The sequence below is a fragment of the Batrachochytrium dendrobatidis genome (assembly GCF_000203795.2).
Source record: "Batrachochytrium dendrobatidis JAM81 unplaced genomic scaffold BATDEscaffold_11, whole genome shotgun sequence".
Classification (NCBI taxonomy): domain Eukaryota; kingdom Fungi; phylum Chytridiomycota; class Chytridiomycetes; order Rhizophydiales; genus Batrachochytrium; species Batrachochytrium dendrobatidis.
In genome coordinates, this window is record NW_006281109.1 from 465,385 (window position 1) to 482,398 (window position 17,014).

The window sequence follows — 17,014 nt, forward strand, 5'->3', positions numbered from 1 at the left end:
TAGCCAAGATGAACAACTCATATTTAAATCGATGCAACTCATTTAGATACAGCTCGAGAGTAAATTGTCAAACGACTTTTTCTCAGCAGGCATTGGAATATTTGGGTTTTAGTAAAATGAGTGTCAACGAATAGGTTGAAATGTATTAGTAATAACGTTGCACATTTACCATCTATAATTGCTGGACGTATACAGAATCAATTTATTTTTTTGGGGCGACTCAGTTTCCACCATAGTACGATAATCATAATGACTACCAATACAAGAAGAACGATAATGCAATACTTGGCAAGTGAAGTATTTTGCATTTGAGAAGCCTTGTGCCATGAATTTTATAAGTTGAAACATTAAATTGTTTAGTGAATTAGTAACTACTATCATCTCTTTTGAACTAGATTCATTACTCACCTTGATCAACTCTTTGTGGGCGTCTTCTAATGACACGTTAGTTTGCTCGACGTTATAGTCAATCCGATCTAGCACTGTTCCCTGATCAATCACCATTGTTTGCAAGTCTTTAAATATTTCAGCTAGTCCTAGAATTGACTTGGCAATCTCGTTGATCTCACGCTCTCTTTCAGATATAGCTCTCTCATTATTCACTACAACTGCCAACTGAGCATCAGTGAATACCTAGAATTGATGGTTAAATGACGTTAGTGAAAGCATGTTTGAAACAATATAAAAGCAAGCCACGTATGCTACCTACCTCGTCAAGATCTTCATTACCAGGATCTTGTTCTATTGCACCATATTTATTGGGATTCACTGCAGCTTCTCGACCACGAAGTTCTGGTGTAAAAAACATCAATTAAATAAAAATTAGTACTGCACTTTGCCATTCTACCAAAATTTATGCTATCTAGATGTCTTCAATCAATACTAGCAATCTAACACATACTGCGAAGGTAATTTGACTGGGTTTTGCGAAAACTTTGAGAAAGATCTTGCAATTTTGTGGCCAATGACGTTTGAATATTTTTGCTAAGCGACGAGGTATCGGTTTTACTGGCAACACGGCTCTCCATATGTACTCGTTTTACTTTTACTTGAACTTGCTGAAAAATCTAACATGCGTAATAGAGTAGGTTTCGTTTGTAAAGCTGTTTAGTATTATTGAATGATGGCGCAAAAAGTAATAAAGATTTGATTAATCCAAGTAAATCTGTCTCTTGACTAAATACCTTTGTGACATCTTCAGTAAGTCGTTCTATAGACTGTTCGTCACCAATGCGATCGTCAAATCCTGGTAAAAGATGTTTTTTATATGCGCTTTCCAGCAAAATGACTGTGGTATTGGCAAAGATTAAGCAGTATTATCAGATGGTTATTATAAGCCAAAGTACAACTAGATGTCATGATGAATTGATGCTTGACGATGATATATAAATTAAGCAAGCGTAATATACTTTTTTCTTTAAGTATGCCAATATCCTCTTCAACCTGATGTATATTCGTTACAAGTAGATTAGGGTTATAGCAAGTAAATTGGCAATTCAACACTAAATTCCAGTTCGAGTTCAAGCATTTAAATAAGATATTGAACGGATGATTCCGTAATATTACTCTGGCTGGAACGAAATCTTGTTGTATTTGACTTTTGATGCATTTTTAACGTGTACGATATTTATTGTTAGTGTATTTAAACTTACCTCGTCTACAATGTCTATCCTATCAAGTTTAGAATCCAAAAAGCCAAAGTTAACATGGAAAGTAATGCAAGCTAGAGACATGCAATGTACTCACCATCGCGGCGGCAGCACAGACATTTCAATAGCAACTTCAGAATAGTTGCTCATCTCACCAGCGATTAGACCAACATGTTCCGAGCCGTCATAGTCATGCTTGGAAAACTGCTGGTTATTGCGAGAAAATGAGTTTCTGAAGTTGAGAAAGAGAAGAGTTCTGCTTCTTGTAGCCATTCTCCCGCTTCAATGGAAGGTTGTAGTTAAGAACGGAGTTGATGTTGGGTTGGAAGATAAAGCTGGCGTGCAAGAAAGGCGTGTTTCGATGACGGTTTAAAATTCAAAGTTTTTGAAAGAAACACATCCACAGGAACACATGCCTATGGAATTGCAAGTTGATGGATGTCAGAGAGCCATCACTTACATTTTGATCAGGAGGTGAGTTGAAGAGATTGCTTGTGTTGATGGTGACAGTGTTTCTGGCCAGTCAAACGTATGCAGCCAACTGTTTATTTGATGCATGGATGCATTGATGGATGAATGCAATGGATGCAATGGATGCATGGCTTCATGTCAACTTGGACTGTTACTATCTCAGCTTGCAGTCGGAACGTTTATCAACAGTCAATGACTGCTGTTTCTGTACTGGATTCGGGATTGTCTTGAACCGCATGGTTTTGAAAAATATGGCTATTGACTGGCACTAGTTGCTTTAAAGACTCGATCGTTGCATAATATCTATTTTCATGTAGATCATTGTGACTGAACCTGATTATATTGCATTTATAACAGAACATAGTAATCATGCCTGAGATTATCAAGGAAGACATTGTTGAAGAAGTCGAGGCAGTTGAGGAGGAGTCCGATGTCGAAAACTCTTTTGCCGACAAAAGCATCAGTCGTGGAGAGAAGAAGGCTCGCAAGGCTCTTGCCAAGCTCGGCTTGAAGCATCTTAAAGATATCAATCGTGTGGTTCTTCGCCGTCCTCGCAACGTATGTAACATTGGCTCAAGATCATCTAATTTTTTATTGCATCCAGGCATTTTTGCTGCCATTTGTGATTCATTGCATAAATGATGCTCAACATTCTATTATTATAGGTTCTTCTTGTTGTTGCCAAGCCCGATGTTTACAAATCTGGATCCAGTGACAGTATGTGTTTTCGGATCTAATTTAACAAGCGCTGATAGTAGGCTTATCTACAGTATTTGCTAATTCATTGACGCATTGTTCAATCTTGTAGCTTATATTGTCTTTGGCGAGGTCAAGGGTGAAGATCAATACGCCCAGGCTGCTCAGGCTGCTGCTGCTCAACACCAAGGGTCAGTAGACATCAACAAGGTTATGGAGGAGGCTGCTGCTGCTCGTGCCAACGCTCCCCCCGTCGCTGAAGACGAGGAGGTAGATGAGACTGGTCTTGACGCCAAAGACATCGAACTTGTTATTCAGCAGGCTGGTGTATCTAGAGCCAAGGCTGTTCATGCTCTCAAGGCCAACAGCAACGACATTGTTAACGCCATCATGGTAGGCAGCTTAATTTATAGTCAGATCTCAGTCTTGTTTTTGTAGATTGAGGATACTAACTATTACTGTACTATAGGAATTGACTCTTTAATTTCTGAATTTATTGAGAAAAATACAGCACTTTGTCTAGTACCATATTTATATTTAAGCTTTTTGGTTGGGTTGAAAGTTGATGTGCATAGTTCATCTTATTTTTTGTGACAGACTGCCTGCTGCCACCAATTCGATATCCTGTCATGTAGCGCTCACCTTACTCCAGTTTTGCAAGCAATTCTTTAATTTTCTGCCAGTTGCATTGTTTAATGACAGAACATGTGTGATTGTGTTTAGTGTCTACGTTGTGGATACTCTTTTACTGTACAAAGTTGTACTTTAATTCAGTAAAGCAAATATTATATCACCTACTTGAATATCCTTGTCAAAGCTTGTTGCATGTATGACTTGGTGTGCCTCTGTCAGAAGCTCTAATGACTTGGCATGAAACTGCATCTCGCTCCACACAATCTCACTGAGCACATTCTAGACAGGTCCGTGGATAAACAAAATTTTATCAAAAACGCTTAGATTAGCTTTCCATTTAATCAGTATTCACGTCAAACTGAACAGTATTACCTTGAGGTCGTTTCGTCGACGTTGCTCAAAAGTCAGAACAGAGTCATGAAGAGTAGTTGTGCTATTCATCGCTGCTCGTGATGCCCCTGCCAAGTCCATCTGGCTTTGATTCTGCGTTGATTTCAGATGGTTAGAATATTGACATTTAGTCTAGATAATGTATCAAGGATCTAGACCATGACCAGAGTCAAACTTACAATTCTCACTCGAGTTTCTTGGTCACCACCGTCTTTAAGGATAGCATTATCTAGTAGCTCTCGCTTTTTACGTTCGTTGTCCAAAGCTGCTCTTTGCATTTTGGCGTATGTGTTGATTTTGTTGCAAATTGGCTACCATGAATTAAAGCCATGTCGCTCGAGTGAGTTTACGAGTTATACTGTTCATTTGACTACTGCATATAATTCAAATCACTTACCCCATACAACCTGAGTGGTCCAATCGCCAGACTCTCGATACGTGCATTTAAGCTCTGTCTAGCCAATTCTTGCTCTTTGATGATTCTCGATAGCGATTCGAGCATCATAGACGTTGTATGTGCTTCGTTCTCTGCCATGATTGCCAATACGGATGCAAGTTTAAGTGATTTTTTGCATATTCCTGACCATGTGCATTGTATATTTTAGAGTTACAACATGGACATTGCAGATCTTGTTTCATTTACGACCTCCAACAAAATACATACGCTCATTTCCCCGCACGCATCCTTCAATAGTTTTCTGTAGAATATCAAAACCCTTTTCTGTAAAGTATCAATAAAAGTAGTGTTTATATACGTACTATCAGTCGGGATTGCATTGATGGCAAGGGCAGATGTCTAATTTAAAGACAATAAAGTGACACTATACCTGTCATGGATACTGTCCGTTTCACAAAGAGAGCATGCTGCTGACTGAATAGTGAATCAATGTATAATTAGTGCCTTGCATCCTATATTTTGTAATACAACTTATTTAGCACTGGTTCAAGCTGCTACACTCACGTATCAGTAAGCATTATAGAGGTTTGGTTTCGCGTCATTCTTGAAGTGAGGTTCAGTTGGCGAATGGATCCAAATTTATTATACAAGACTATTTCAATGACAAGTTAAAGGATCTTTATAGAAACAGCGTTGTTTTATTTTAAGATAGTCAGTGCTGTATGATTGAGCTGTAGTCATGATCCAAATTGCATTCAATCATTGAAAATTATGTTCAAATCTACATCGGGTTAGTGTGAATCTACAGGTGAATACTTGCCCATTACGAGCTGGCTGTTGCATCTCGGATGTAACGAGACGCAAAGAGTCGAGTCGCTGTCCTAGATGACAGTGCTAATCTGGAGAATAACTGCAATATTCAAAGATTCTCGAGTTTACTATATTTTGAGAATTGCCTAGTTCACATAGTACTGACAGGGCTTTCAATAAGCAGATATACATATTCCTGCTAAATAATTCATCAAGAGGCACTTGTACATCGTTGCTATTACAAAGCGCCAAGTTTAGACCCATCTCAATCACTGCAATGCCATTTCAATCTAGTGCTGCACGAAGAATGCCAGTCAGTCGTAATCCATACTCGGCTATTCGCAGACAGGACAGCACTTCCAGTATGGCAGATGACCATGTTGAAGCAAGTAGTGATAATGGTGTATTATGGAGAGGCTCAGTAGCAGATCCTGGAGGACCGTCACAATCCATTTGGAACCATTCTAATAATGCTGGTCGAAATAGCAGCAGCTATAATTCCAGGCCAAAGGATGAAGATGCTATTCCATTGCATTCTATGTCTGGACGTTTAGATGGAGCATCTCGCAAGTATAATTTATCGGATATTGATTCCGAAGAAGCTGGCATGATGGACCCTAATAATGTATGAACATTAAAAGTGATTTGCATAGAAATGATCACTATCACTTTTGAATTAAACTCTAACTGGCATTTATACAATCTCGTAGATCTTGCCTCTACATACAGTCTCGTTGCCGATTTTGCATCGTGTTTCAAACTGTTTACTACAGTTTTTTAAAAGGAATCCTAAAACAGGAAAGTCTAGAACGATCGAGCTTGGATTTCAAGGTATAGTTGAAAGTATACAGGCGGGTGCGGCTTGACTTGTGCTTTGACATTCGCTGATTATTTAAACATCTTTCACTCGTGGCGTATTGCAATAACTATAGGGAAAGGATTTGAGCCCAACATAGTACGGAACCAAAAATATAATTTTTTGACATTTGTTCCAGTTGTATTATTTGAGCAGGTAAACTCACTTAATGTACCTAGTTTTCGGTTTGATGAGTCCAGGTTTAATTTATTGCCATTCACTTATGGATGCTAATTATTATTTAAAGTTTAAATTGTTTTTCAACATGTATTTTCTTTTAGTAGCGCTTTCACAACTTGTAAAGTCCCTTCAGATTGGTAATATTTGAAAAATTTGAGCTATTATGTACTCAGGTTGCAATGTTGAATAGAGTTTGCTTACTATTTTACAATGCAATCGACATAATAGGATACCTGTTTACATACTTTGGCCCACTTTCATTTGTTCTTGTCATCACAATTGGGAAGGAGGCTTTGGATGACTATAGAAGGCTCCAGAGAGATAAGGTGTGGATTTTGTAGCGTTGTTGAATTTTGGATTGATTTATATAGGGCTTACTCGCTGACACATTGTGCTCTTGTATAAATTCACTCGATAGGTGGCTAATTCGCAAACATATACCCGTCTAAGTGTAGCAGGCCCTGCAGAAGTTCCTTCTTCAGAGCTGTGTGTTGGGGATCTAGTAGTAATTCATAAGAATCAGAGAGTTCCTGCCGATTGTATTTTGTTACGAACACCAGAGCCCAGTGGAGCATGTTTTATCCGAACAGATCAGCTTGATGGAGAAACAGACTGGAAACTTCGCGTTGCTGTTTCACATTCTCAAAAACTGCCAAATGATATGGCTATTTTTCAAACAAATGCATCTGTTTATGGTATGTTCATTCTATCAAAAATAGGTGGGTTTGTGATGTGACAAGTCAAATACTAACTTTTCCTTTAAAATCATTCTTGTAAATATAGCCGAAAAGCCGCATATGGATATTCATAGTTTTATTGGAAATATAACCTGGGTTCAAGACAGGGCAAGTCTCTTTGATTCAAAGAAAATCAATGATTTAAAATTTGTTGTATTAATCTCAATCTTTACTCAAAACCACAGGATACCCAAATTGATCCACTTACAGTAGATAATACTTTGTGGATGAACACTGTTTTGGCATCTAGTGCTGCTCTCTGTTTAATTGTCTATACTGGTCGCGACACACGTGCTGTTATGAACACCAGCTTTCCTAGTACAAAAATCGGACTATTGGATTTGGATATTAATAGACTTTCCAAGGCAAGATTTAAAATTGAATCATTGTGATTATAAGTGAGCGTTCTATTTACCACGTGGTATGACTGCGTATTGCCATGCTAAAATGTGTGCTAATGTCTGCACCACTTAGATCTTGGCACTGGTTACGTTGCAATTGTCTTTGACAATGGTTATGATGGATGGATTTCGCGGGCTTTGGTTTATCTACATCTTTCGATTTCTTATTCTGTTTTCATCCATTATCCCCATTAGGTTTGCTCTTTATTTCATATTTGTAAAAAGTGCTTTTTATTTTGCCACTTTGTTACTAACAATCCAAGCATTTTGTATCTCTTAACATTTCATTTTGATATGGGCTGGTAAAATAATTTTGTAACGACAAGTCTGCGAGTCAATCTTGATATGGGAAAAACGGTTTTTTCATACTTGATCATGTCAGATCAAAAGATTCCTTCAACAATTGTTCGAACATCCACTATCCCAGAAGAACTTGGGCGTATTGACTATTTGTTAACAGACAAGACTGGAACGTTGACTAAAAACGGTAGTACAGATGCAAGAGTGTCGTGTCTGCGCTTTACCTGGAAATAGGGTTAATATTATTTTTACATTTACAGATATGGAGCTAAGAAAATTACACATGGGAACCATATCGTATGGAAGCGAGTCGATGGAGGAAGTGGCTGGCTATATTCGATCAGCATTTGAGCAAGCTCAAGGTATTACTAGTGTTGTATGTAATGATTTTTCACGTTTAATTAATTCTGGCTGGTTGGTAGCTCAGGATACTTCATTTGGTACCAAACGAACCAAAGGTATTAATACAAGACTCAAGGATATCACTGTAGCTCTTGCTCTTTGCCATAATGTAAGTGATGATTTTTAGTTGTGCTAGTATGGGGTTTGCACTCCTTACTGCGTCGGATGCTTTAACAAATTCAATTTTAAACCAGGTCACACCAGTTATTGATGGCGAGGGAGAGCTCAGCTATCAAGCCTCGTCTCCAGATGAAGTTGCCATTGTAAAATGGACAGAGTCTATTGGCCTGACACTCTATTTTCGCGACATGTCGATTATTCGTTTGCGCACTATGCACGGAACATTATTGGAATATGATATTCTAGACGTGTTTTCATTTACATCGGATACAAAACGAATGGGGATTATTCTTCGTGAGAAGGCCACAGGAGAGATTACATTCTATCAAAAGGGAGCAGATGCCGTGATGACACGGATTGTCGCATACAATGATTGGCTTGATGAAGAATGTGGTAATATGGCACGGGAGGGACTTCGTACCTTGGTCATTGGAAGGAAACGTATATCTGAAGATTATTATAATGAGTTTCAACAAAAGTAAGATGTATGCATGGTTATGATTGTTTATATTTGGAAATGATGGCGGTTTCTAGTATATGACTGTGTTAACCTACAGCTATACTGATAATACACTAGATATCAGGAAGCCAAAATTTGTTTGCAAAATCGAAAGAACGTAATGCAGGGTGTTGTTTCACAATATCTCGAAAAGGATTTAGAGTTGCTCGGACTAACAGGCGTCGAAGATAAACTTCAGGTAAAGAATAGACTATACTTGCATATAGTCAAATATTCTTTGTACTAGTTTTAACACATGCATACTGTACATTGTATTATTGTTTGTAGGATGATGTAAAATTGACGCTCGAGCTACTTAGAAATGCAGGGCTGCGAATATGGATGCTGACAGGCGATAAAATAGAAACTGCCACGTGTATTGCCATTTCATCCAAGTTGGTGTCGAGGAATCAATTTATTCATACTATTGCAAAAGGTTATTTAAGTTGTAGTGGTTAGATCTCATGTGTTGGTTTCTGGTTGCTATGGTGCTGATATATTGGGCGGGCATTTGCTTTGATATACATCACACGTTTAGTGACGGACCCGACGACTATTCAAGAAGAGCTGGAGACTATTCGCTCAAAAACAGACTGTGCTCTTGTGATTGATGGCGAATCACTTCAAACCTGTTTAGATTTTTGTCCCGAGATTTTTATGGAGCTTGCTCTTTGTTTATCGGTGGTAGTTTGTTGTCGCTGTTCACCGACCCAAAAGGCAGATGTTGCCCGCCTGATCAAAGAAAGCACCAAATCACGGACATGTGCCATTGGGGATGGTGGTAATGATGTTTCCATGATCCAAGCCGCACATGTAGGCATAGGGATTGTTGGCAAAGAAGGAATGCAAGCATCATTGGCAGCTGATTTTTCAGTGACTCAATTTAGCCATATTGCTCGATTGCTATTGTGGCATGGACGAAACAGTTATAAGCGATCAGCCAAACTCAGTCAATTTGTTATTCATCGTGGTTTGATTATTTCTATTATGCAGGCAGTGTTTTCATCACTATTTTATTTTGCACCCATTGCGCTTTACCAGGTATGTTAGTGATGGTAGTATGCATGATTGTCTTTGAGATGCTAATGCACAATTTATTATTATTGGTGTTCATGTCACTTTTCATTTTAAATATATAATAGGGGATGCTGCTGGTTGGATATGCCACGTTCTATACCATGGCACCGGTATTTTCACTTGTTTTAGATAAAGATATCAGTGAAGATACTGCGCTTATGTATCCTGAGCTATACAAGGAATTGGTCAAGGCAAGTACAGTGGTTTTAGAGAATAGCATAACCGTTGAGATTTTTAAAAAAGATGTAATGATTTGAATTATGTAGGGACGAGCATTATCGTATAAAACATTCTTTATTTGGTTACTTATCAGTGTATACCAAGGAGGAGCCATCATGATGCTAGCAATATGGTTATTTGAAAACGAATTTGTACGAGTAGTATCGATTTCATTTACAGCACTTGTATTTAATGAGTTACTCATGGTAGCACTAGAGATTACCACATGGTGAGATTAGGCTTTCCAGTAGTGTTTTTAACGAGTGATGATACTGAACACTTGAGTGAAACTTACTCTAGGCATCCATATATGATATATTCTCAGCTTGGAACTGCGGCGATCTATATTGGATCGATGTGGCTTCTTCCAGCATATTTTGGTGAGTGAAGTTTTGAGACCAAGATTTGAGTCGCGATCAACACTCACACTGCGATTTTAATAGATGTGCATTTCATAGCGACAACAACGTTTGTATGGAAAGTAGCGTTGATTACAGCAGTCAGTAGTTTACCACTTTATGTGTACAAGGCAGTTCAATGGAGAATCAATCCTCCAAATTACACCAAGTTGGAAGGCTAAAACTTATTTTAATAAACGATTCAGCATTTCAATTGATTGTAACAAGATCGGATTATTGCTTGAATTCACTTTCCATCCCGCGACCTTCAAGTGGACTGTTATAATGGACTCACAACTCATCAAGACTGGTGGGTTATATGCTATTGACCTGCTGGGATTCTTTTAGTTTCTGGTTTGGCTGTATGGATGGAACTGTGGTTTTAGACAAGGCCCTGGCTGAATGCACTTGAGTACTATATCGATGGTCTCACTATAGTGCTAGGGCTTCTAGACTACAGTTGTACTCTTGAATCTGTCTAGTCTCTTGCTTACAGTCCAACAGACTGCAGTCTGTTGGGCAGCATGCCAACCATCGTCACTTGGCTACTGTCTTTCAGTGTCTTTCAGTGTCAACCTCTTGTCATCAGACGCTATCCTTCCATCTAGTTTGATGGACAATCTGCCTTGTGTTTCTGTCTGTCTCGACTATTCTACTTTTATTCCTTCAAATTTCTATCAATGTAACGGCATGCAGGGCATCAACGTCCATCATAAACCACTATCACAATGGCGCGACTTGGAATCAGCCATATCTGCTGTTCAATCTTCTAGTTGGTTTATTGACTAGATACAACTGCATCGTCAGCCTATTCATTTGAACTCTTAATCTAATCCAATGTGCTAACTGCATGTGGTTTTAATACTAGTCAATCATCTTCAGGATGCGTTCACCAGTGTTGGTGTGGCCAATCCCATCGATTTGCCACAGGTATGTTGCTTTTATATCTGTAACACTAGTTTCTGCAAAAAATTAATCGTGCTTGCTATTTCCACTCTTGATTTGATCGTCTCTTACATTGTTTTGATCGTGTCGCTATGGTGTTTAATTAGATTGCCGTGGTTGGAAGTCAGAGCAGCGGAAAGAGTTCTGTATTGGAGAATATTGTTGGAAAAGACTTTTTGCCTCGAGGTAATAGCTTTTTTATGATCTGTTTAATACTGAGGATTTGTCAAGTTGAAAGTACCGTTTACTGGAAGATCCGTTTTAACATTATCACTGTTCAATGGGTCTGTCCATTGTAAACAATTAACAGGATCTGGCATTGTAACTCGCCGACCTCTAGTTTTACAGCTGATCAATCGTCCCAATTCAAAGGGTGAGATTGGTGGTATTGCTGCAGGAACTGATAAACCGCCTAGTTCCCCTTCTACTCCTGGAGCAAAATCAGCCACTACTTCTAATGCAGCCGTCACTGTCGAAGAAGGTGATGAATGGGGAGAGTTTTTACACATCCCAGGAAAGCGTTTTACAGACTTTAACGAAATCCGTGATGAGATTGATCGTGAAACTGAAAAAACTACTGGAAAAAATGCTGGAGTGTCGTCCAACCCCATCAATCTGCGCATTTACTCGCCCAATGTGCTCACACTGACACTAGTGGATTTGCCCGGTCTTACTAAGGTGCCTGTTGGAGATCAACCAAAAGACATTGAGAAACTTATCAAAGATATGATTCTCAAATACATCAGCAAAAGCAACGCAATTATCCTTGCTGTTACCTCTGCCAACACTGATTTGGCCAATTCCGACGGCCTAAAGCTTGCTCGTGAGGTGGATCCAGAAGGTGTGCGTACAATCGGTGTTCTTACAAAAATTGATCTCATGGATCAAGGCACCGATGTTATTGATATTCTTGCTGGTCGAGTTATTCCATTGCGTTTGGGTTATGTTCCGGTTGTTAACCGTGGCCAACGTGATATTGAGAACAAAAAGAAAATCTCTCTTGCCCTTGAAGCCGAAAAAAACTACTTTGAGAATCACGCCTCGTATAGAAGCAAAGCTCAGTACTGCGGTACGCCTTTTCTGGCTCGCAAGCTTAACATGGTGTGTCCAACTTTTGAAGAATGCAATTTTGTATCACTTGTAGTCGTGGATTTGCTGACATTTCTCTTTTTTGTCTTTATATTTGAAATGCTAGATTCTGATGCATCATATCAAAAATACTCTCCCTGAAATTAAAGCCAAGATTCAGTCTGGTCTCACCAAATTTCAACAAGAGCTTGTTACTCTTGGCGATCCACTTGGAGAAGACTCTGCAAACATGGTTGAGTGTTCTTGATTGTTTTTATTATTTTAGTTTATGGGCGTTTGGCTCATCAGAAACTAACTTTTGGTTTATTTCCAGTCCAACATTATTCTTAATGTCATTACTGAATTTACTAGCGAGTATCGCACTGTCATTGCGGGCACGTCGAATGATTTATCCAGCGATGAGCTTAGTGGTGGTGCTCGTATCAGTTTTGTGTTTCACGAAATTTATGCTGCGGCTATTCGTTCCATGGATCCATTTGATCAGGTCAAGGAGGTTGACATTCGCACAATCTTGTACAATTCTTCGGTAAACTATATACGCCTTTTAATATGCCGTGGTTTGAATCACCAATCAAGTTTTGTTTTCATTGACTCGCGCGTACTAACTTTGCATAATTTTATCATTTGATACTCCTAGGGCTCATCTCCTGCTCTGTTTGTTGGAACGGCTGCATTTGAAATTTTGGTAAAGCAGCAGATTAGACGTCTTGAAGATCCTTCTCTCAAGTGTTGCACAATGATCTATGATGAGCTTGTTCGTATCCTGAACCGCCTTTTACAGCGTCCTATTTTTAAGCGCTTCCCAGCCCTCAAGGACAAGTTTTACAATGTTGTGATCAACTTTTTCCAGCGATGCATGAATCCAACCAACAAGTTGGTAACTGATCTGATTAATGCAGAGGCATGCTACATTAACACTGGCCACCCTGAATTTATTACTGGCCACCGTGTAAGCTGATTTGTTGAATGTGCATTTGTTTTTGTTACTAAATGACACATTACTGGAAAAGTATTCTAGTACATACTAGCAGATTGATGGCAACTTTCTAATTTGCAATTTAAATTTGTTTATAGGCCATGGCCATTGTAGTTGATCGCATCAATCAGTTGAAGAATCCACCACCTATTATGGATCAGATTCAAGGGAAAAACCCTAATGAGCGAAAGCCTCCACCTCCTGCTACTCTTGCTGCAGCACTTCCCCAGAGAGATCCCAATGCAGATGTGATAAATCAGAGTGGGCAAAACTTTTTTGGTAGCTTTTTTAAGCAAAAAACGAAGCCTGGTGTTCTTGAACAGGTTTGTACTATACAGTTTTGCAGATCTATTGGTCTTTATGCATCAACTATTATCATTTTTCCTTTTCTACAATGTTTCACTAACCCCTACTGCATTTTCATTTTTGAATCTAGCCCCCTGCAGTCCTAAAAGCGTCTGGTAATTTATCCGAGCGTGAACAAATTGAGACTGAAGTTATTAGTAAGTCAACAGCTTTGTTTTTACTTTATATGCTGCACAGCTCTAGATTACTTATGATTTTTGTAAATCCGCTTGTTTTAGAACTTTTGTTGATGTCATACTTTAATATTGTTAAGCGCACCGCAGCAGACCTTGTCCCCAAGGCTATCATGCTGAATCTGGTCCAGCTCTCCAAGGATGAGCTTCAGCGTGAACTACTTTCAGAGCTTTATAAGAGAGAAGAGTTTGACGAGTCTCTTAAAGAAAGTGAGTTCACAGTTCAGAGACGAGTAGAATGCAAAAAGATGATCACCGCTCTCAAAAAGGCAGATGAGATTATTGCCACCGTGTAAAGCTGTCCCGACCATCATCAACAATCCTACACCAGATTTATTGCAGACATTCCGTTTAGCCTCGTACTTTTTCTTTGCCAGTACTTGACCGTTTTTTTGCGTACCATTTTTTATCGCTTTAAGAAAATTTACAACCGTATTCATATAAAATGGAGCATTTGTATTTATCTTGCAGTCAAACTTTGGAATAAACAATGGTTAAATATTTGGTAAGCCTTCATATTAGAGATTGGTTGTTTCTTGTATCCTAGAAACTTGGATACGTTGGCGCTCTAGTCCAAGACTACAACGATCGTACATTTCAGTAATACAACCGTTGTTTCCATGATGATCACTCAATGCCATAATATTCGGTTTATACGAAAAGGGTTAAAGATCAAAGTAATGTGGAATTTACTGGAGCTATAATGTGAACATCGTCCAATGTTTTTTATTTGAATGGAGTATGTCCATCAGTATTGTTTTTGGACTCCATCCCAAGGGTCAATTATATTATCCATCAAACTGCCTAATGCAGATCCAACACTCTCATCCTCGTCAATGATATTTGGATATGTCGCTTTAACCGTGTGCCAATCTACACGAGCTACTTTTAGGTCAGATGTGTAAAGTTGCTGAGTACACCACTCATCATCATTAATCAAATCTCGTCTACTCTTGCCATGAGTGATTGACGACACTCTTCTTTTTTCCCCCAGATCTCCTAAATCTACTTCATCATCACTCCAATCGTACGTTAAACCTGATGGGTATGCAACTCCGGACTCCTGAGTATGCCTAAGCTTTGACTTGTCAGGGTTCGTGTTGATACGATTGACAGAAACCCAATGCCTCCACTGAAACTTTGCCATTACCGACCCAGCAACAACTAGCACTACTGTAGCAATGATCCCCATTGCAGAAATTACGCCAAACAGCAGAGTTTTATCACGTAGAATAGATTTATGGGAAGCTGGCTGTGGTGGAGTTGCTGCATCCGACTTGTGCAAAATTCCGTCTTGATCGTTCTTGCCAGAAATTTCCGCAATAGTTTTGATTACGGTCATGCCAGGAGATAAGGTATGCACCGAGAGGGTATCGTGATGTTGATTAAATACCTTATCTGATGGCTGAGTGGTGCTTTCTGGTAACATTGCATTTTGAGATGGTTCAATCTCTGTGTTAGATATCAGGGTTTTAGTCAATGGACCTTGATTAGAATCAAACGAATCGAAATTGGGTTGGCCATAGTTGGTGTAATCTCCAAGAAGATCAATGATACTTTGAAGATCGTCGGGAAGAATATCCGGAACACCAGGAACGGGCAAATGGGTTGATGGTGCTTTAAGGGTTCTACTCGGTAATACTTGGCACATTCATATTTACAACCGAATGTGAGTTGTGGATTTTTTAAATTTTTGAATGTCGGAGCATATGAATTTAAGGTCAGAAAGGCATGGACTTACGTGAACTACCGATGACTATCGCTCTTGTGAGTATAATGCATGTCAGGTATAAAATAGTAACAGGGACAATGCATTTTGATTCAAACATGTATTTAAAAATAGTTATAATATTCAACTAAAACCTGTATATGATTAAGTGGTAGTGGATAAAGATATCAGCGGTTCAAGATGATTACACTGCAAAGAGTTTTTGATGATTCAATAAACGAATGCTACACTTTGAAATAAATTCAACTCTAATTAAGCCGTATTCATGTAAAATGAAGCTTTTCTATATTTATCTTACAGTCGGAGCCTCTATTCTGTTTCGGAATAAACAATGGTTAAATATTCGTTCCGCTTGCTATTAGAAATTGATTGCTTTTTCCGTGAAAACTCTGCTGTATCTTAATATCAGATAGTTCGCGTTCAAGTTCAAGATAACAAAGATTGCAGTTTCAGGAATAAATGCTGCTTCCTTGAAGGTCACTCAATGTTTAAAGAGCTGTAGATTGAAATGATGCCAAGGATGTGGAATATATTGAAATAGCAATGTGAATATTCACTCTGTATTTTGTACAAGAATGAGCATGAAGGTCAGTAAACTAACACAGTTGATAAAGCAATGTTCAGCAAATTTAATGAAAACTGGTACCAATCAAACATGACGGTTTATCATATATTGACATTTAATATTTCATTTTACTCGAATACGGTTATAAGCCAAACTCCGATCAACGCCACATTACACGCTGCTAAGCCACTGCAGTCGAGGTTATGAGCATACGAATAATTAATTTGTTGGCATGCGTTCATCATTTTCCCGATTTTGAGTATTGCTCGTCAGAATTAGTATTGAAGTGAATGCGGCTGTAATAATACTTGATCAAGTGTTTGTAATTTTAAAGCAAAATTGTTGGAATTCAAGGTAAAATATAGCATATTTATAATAGTAAAACAAATGTGGGCCCATTTACAACCGTATTCATATAAAATGGAGTATTTGTATTTATCTTGCAGTCAAACTTTGGAATAAACAATGGTTAAATATTTGGTAAGCCTTCATATTAGAGATTGGTTGTTTCTTGTATCCTAGAAACTTGGATACGTTGGCGCTCTAGTCCAAGACTACAACGATCGTACATTTCAGTAATACAACCGTTGTTTCCATGATGATCACTCAATGCCATAATATTCGGTTTATACGAAAAGGGTTAAAGATCAAAGTAATGTGGAATTTACTGGAGCTATAATGTGAACATCGTCCAATGTTTTTTATTTGAATGGAGTATGTCCATCAGACACTTTCTCAAGAGATGCAATATCTAGTAACTTTGACGCCAATTATTTCAGACTTTTATTATGTATTTTAATTCCATTATTTAATGTTTTATTTACGTGAATACGGCGATAAAAGCTGGGCTTTTCAAACAAGGAGTCATTACAATTGGAGTATCAAGGATTGTGCTGATTAGACTATTAAAATAAACTAGTTTTATCAACACATGCA

The 17,014-nt window shown here is 38.5% G+C and overlaps 6 protein-coding genes across 6 annotated transcripts; 3 read left to right on the forward strand and 3 right to left on the reverse strand.

Moving 5' to 3' along the window:
* Window positions 1-197: 197 nt before the first annotated feature.
* BATDEDRAFT_26894 (uncharacterized protein) lies at window positions 198-1,922 on the reverse strand (the record flags this gene model as incomplete). Its single annotated transcript, XM_006681020.1, has 8 exons — window positions 198-317; window positions 409-633; window positions 710-792; window positions 902-1,067; window positions 1,185-1,288; window positions 1,410-1,443; window positions 1,653-1,671; window positions 1,747-1,922. 8 exons carry the CDS (start codon window positions 1,920-1,922, stop codon window positions 198-200), a joined length of 927 nt encoding a protein of 308 aa, XP_006681083.1.
* Window positions 1,923-2,489: 567 nt separating this feature from the next.
* Window positions 2,490-3,300, forward strand: BATDEDRAFT_26895 (uncharacterized protein; the record flags this gene model as incomplete). The annotated part of the gene is made up of 4 exons (XM_006681021.1): window positions 2,490-2,678; window positions 2,786-2,837; window positions 2,929-3,209; window positions 3,286-3,300. The coding sequence occupies 4 exons, from the start codon at window positions 2,490-2,492 to the stop codon at window positions 3,298-3,300; spliced, it is 537 nt and encodes a 178-aa protein (XP_006681084.1).
* A 281-nt stretch (window positions 3,301-3,581) lies between these two features.
* Window positions 3,582-4,374, reverse strand: BATDEDRAFT_90927 (uncharacterized protein; the record flags this gene model as incomplete). Its single annotated transcript, XM_006681212.1, has 4 exons — window positions 3,582-3,728; window positions 3,822-3,932; window positions 4,019-4,150; window positions 4,237-4,374. 4 exons carry the CDS (start codon window positions 4,372-4,374, stop codon window positions 3,582-3,584), a joined length of 528 nt encoding a protein of 175 aa, XP_006681275.1.
* A 1,606-nt stretch (window positions 4,375-5,980) lies between these two features.
* Window positions 5,981-10,417, forward strand: BATDEDRAFT_13273 (uncharacterized protein; the record flags this gene model as incomplete). The annotated part of the gene is given in 19 exon segments (XM_006680927.1): window positions 5,981-6,058; window positions 6,150-6,219; window positions 6,311-6,408; window positions 6,501-6,770; window positions 6,874-6,915; window positions 7,005-7,207; window position 7,223; window positions 7,294-7,415; window positions 7,547-7,707; window positions 7,781-7,882; window positions 7,943-8,031; window positions 8,117-8,520; window positions 8,620-8,740; window positions 8,830-8,977; window positions 9,080-9,582; window positions 9,684-9,821; window positions 9,885-10,066; window positions 10,138-10,217; window positions 10,281-10,417. Coding segments are annotated over 19 exon segments (2,949 nt in total), but the record flags the coding sequence as incomplete, so codon positions are not given.
* A 42-nt stretch (window positions 10,418-10,459) lies between these two features.
* BATDEDRAFT_17490 (dynamin-like GTPase VPS1) lies at window positions 10,460-14,291 on the forward strand. The gene is made up of 10 exons (XM_006680957.1): window positions 10,460-10,545; window positions 11,104-11,165; window positions 11,288-11,366; window positions 11,491-12,281; window positions 12,376-12,501; window positions 12,583-12,795; window positions 12,907-13,218; window positions 13,383-13,568; window positions 13,682-13,748; window positions 13,830-14,291. Exons 1-10 carry the CDS (start codon window positions 10,521-10,523, stop codon window positions 14,078-14,080), a joined length of 2,112 nt encoding a protein of 703 aa, XP_006681020.1. The 5' UTR covers window positions 10,460-10,520; the 3' UTR covers window positions 14,081-14,291.
* Window positions 14,292-14,532: 241 nt separating this feature from the next.
* Window positions 14,533-15,435, reverse strand: BATDEDRAFT_26898 (uncharacterized protein; the record flags this gene model as incomplete). Its single annotated transcript, XM_006681022.1, has 1 exon — window positions 14,533-15,435. The coding sequence occupies one exon, from the start codon at window positions 15,433-15,435 to the stop codon at window positions 14,533-14,535; it is 903 nt and encodes a 300-aa protein (XP_006681085.1).
* Between the last annotated feature and the right edge of the window lie 1,579 nt (window positions 15,436-17,014).

What these genes read in the sequence shown, in the direction of transcription:
- BATDEDRAFT_17490 (XM_006680957.1), top strand. Translation starts at nt 10,521, where the DNA reads ATGGACTCACAACTCATCAAGACTG. An exon ending in ATCCCATCGATTTGCCACAG is followed by an intron (nt 11,166 to 11,287) that starts GTATGTTGCTTT and finishes GTGTTTAATTAG; the next exon opens with ATTGCCGTGGTTGGAAGTCA. An exon ending in TGGCTCGCAAGCTTAACATG is followed by an intron (nt 12,282 to 12,375) that starts GTGTGTCCAACT and finishes TTGAAATGCTAG; the next exon opens with ATTCTGATGCATCATATCAA.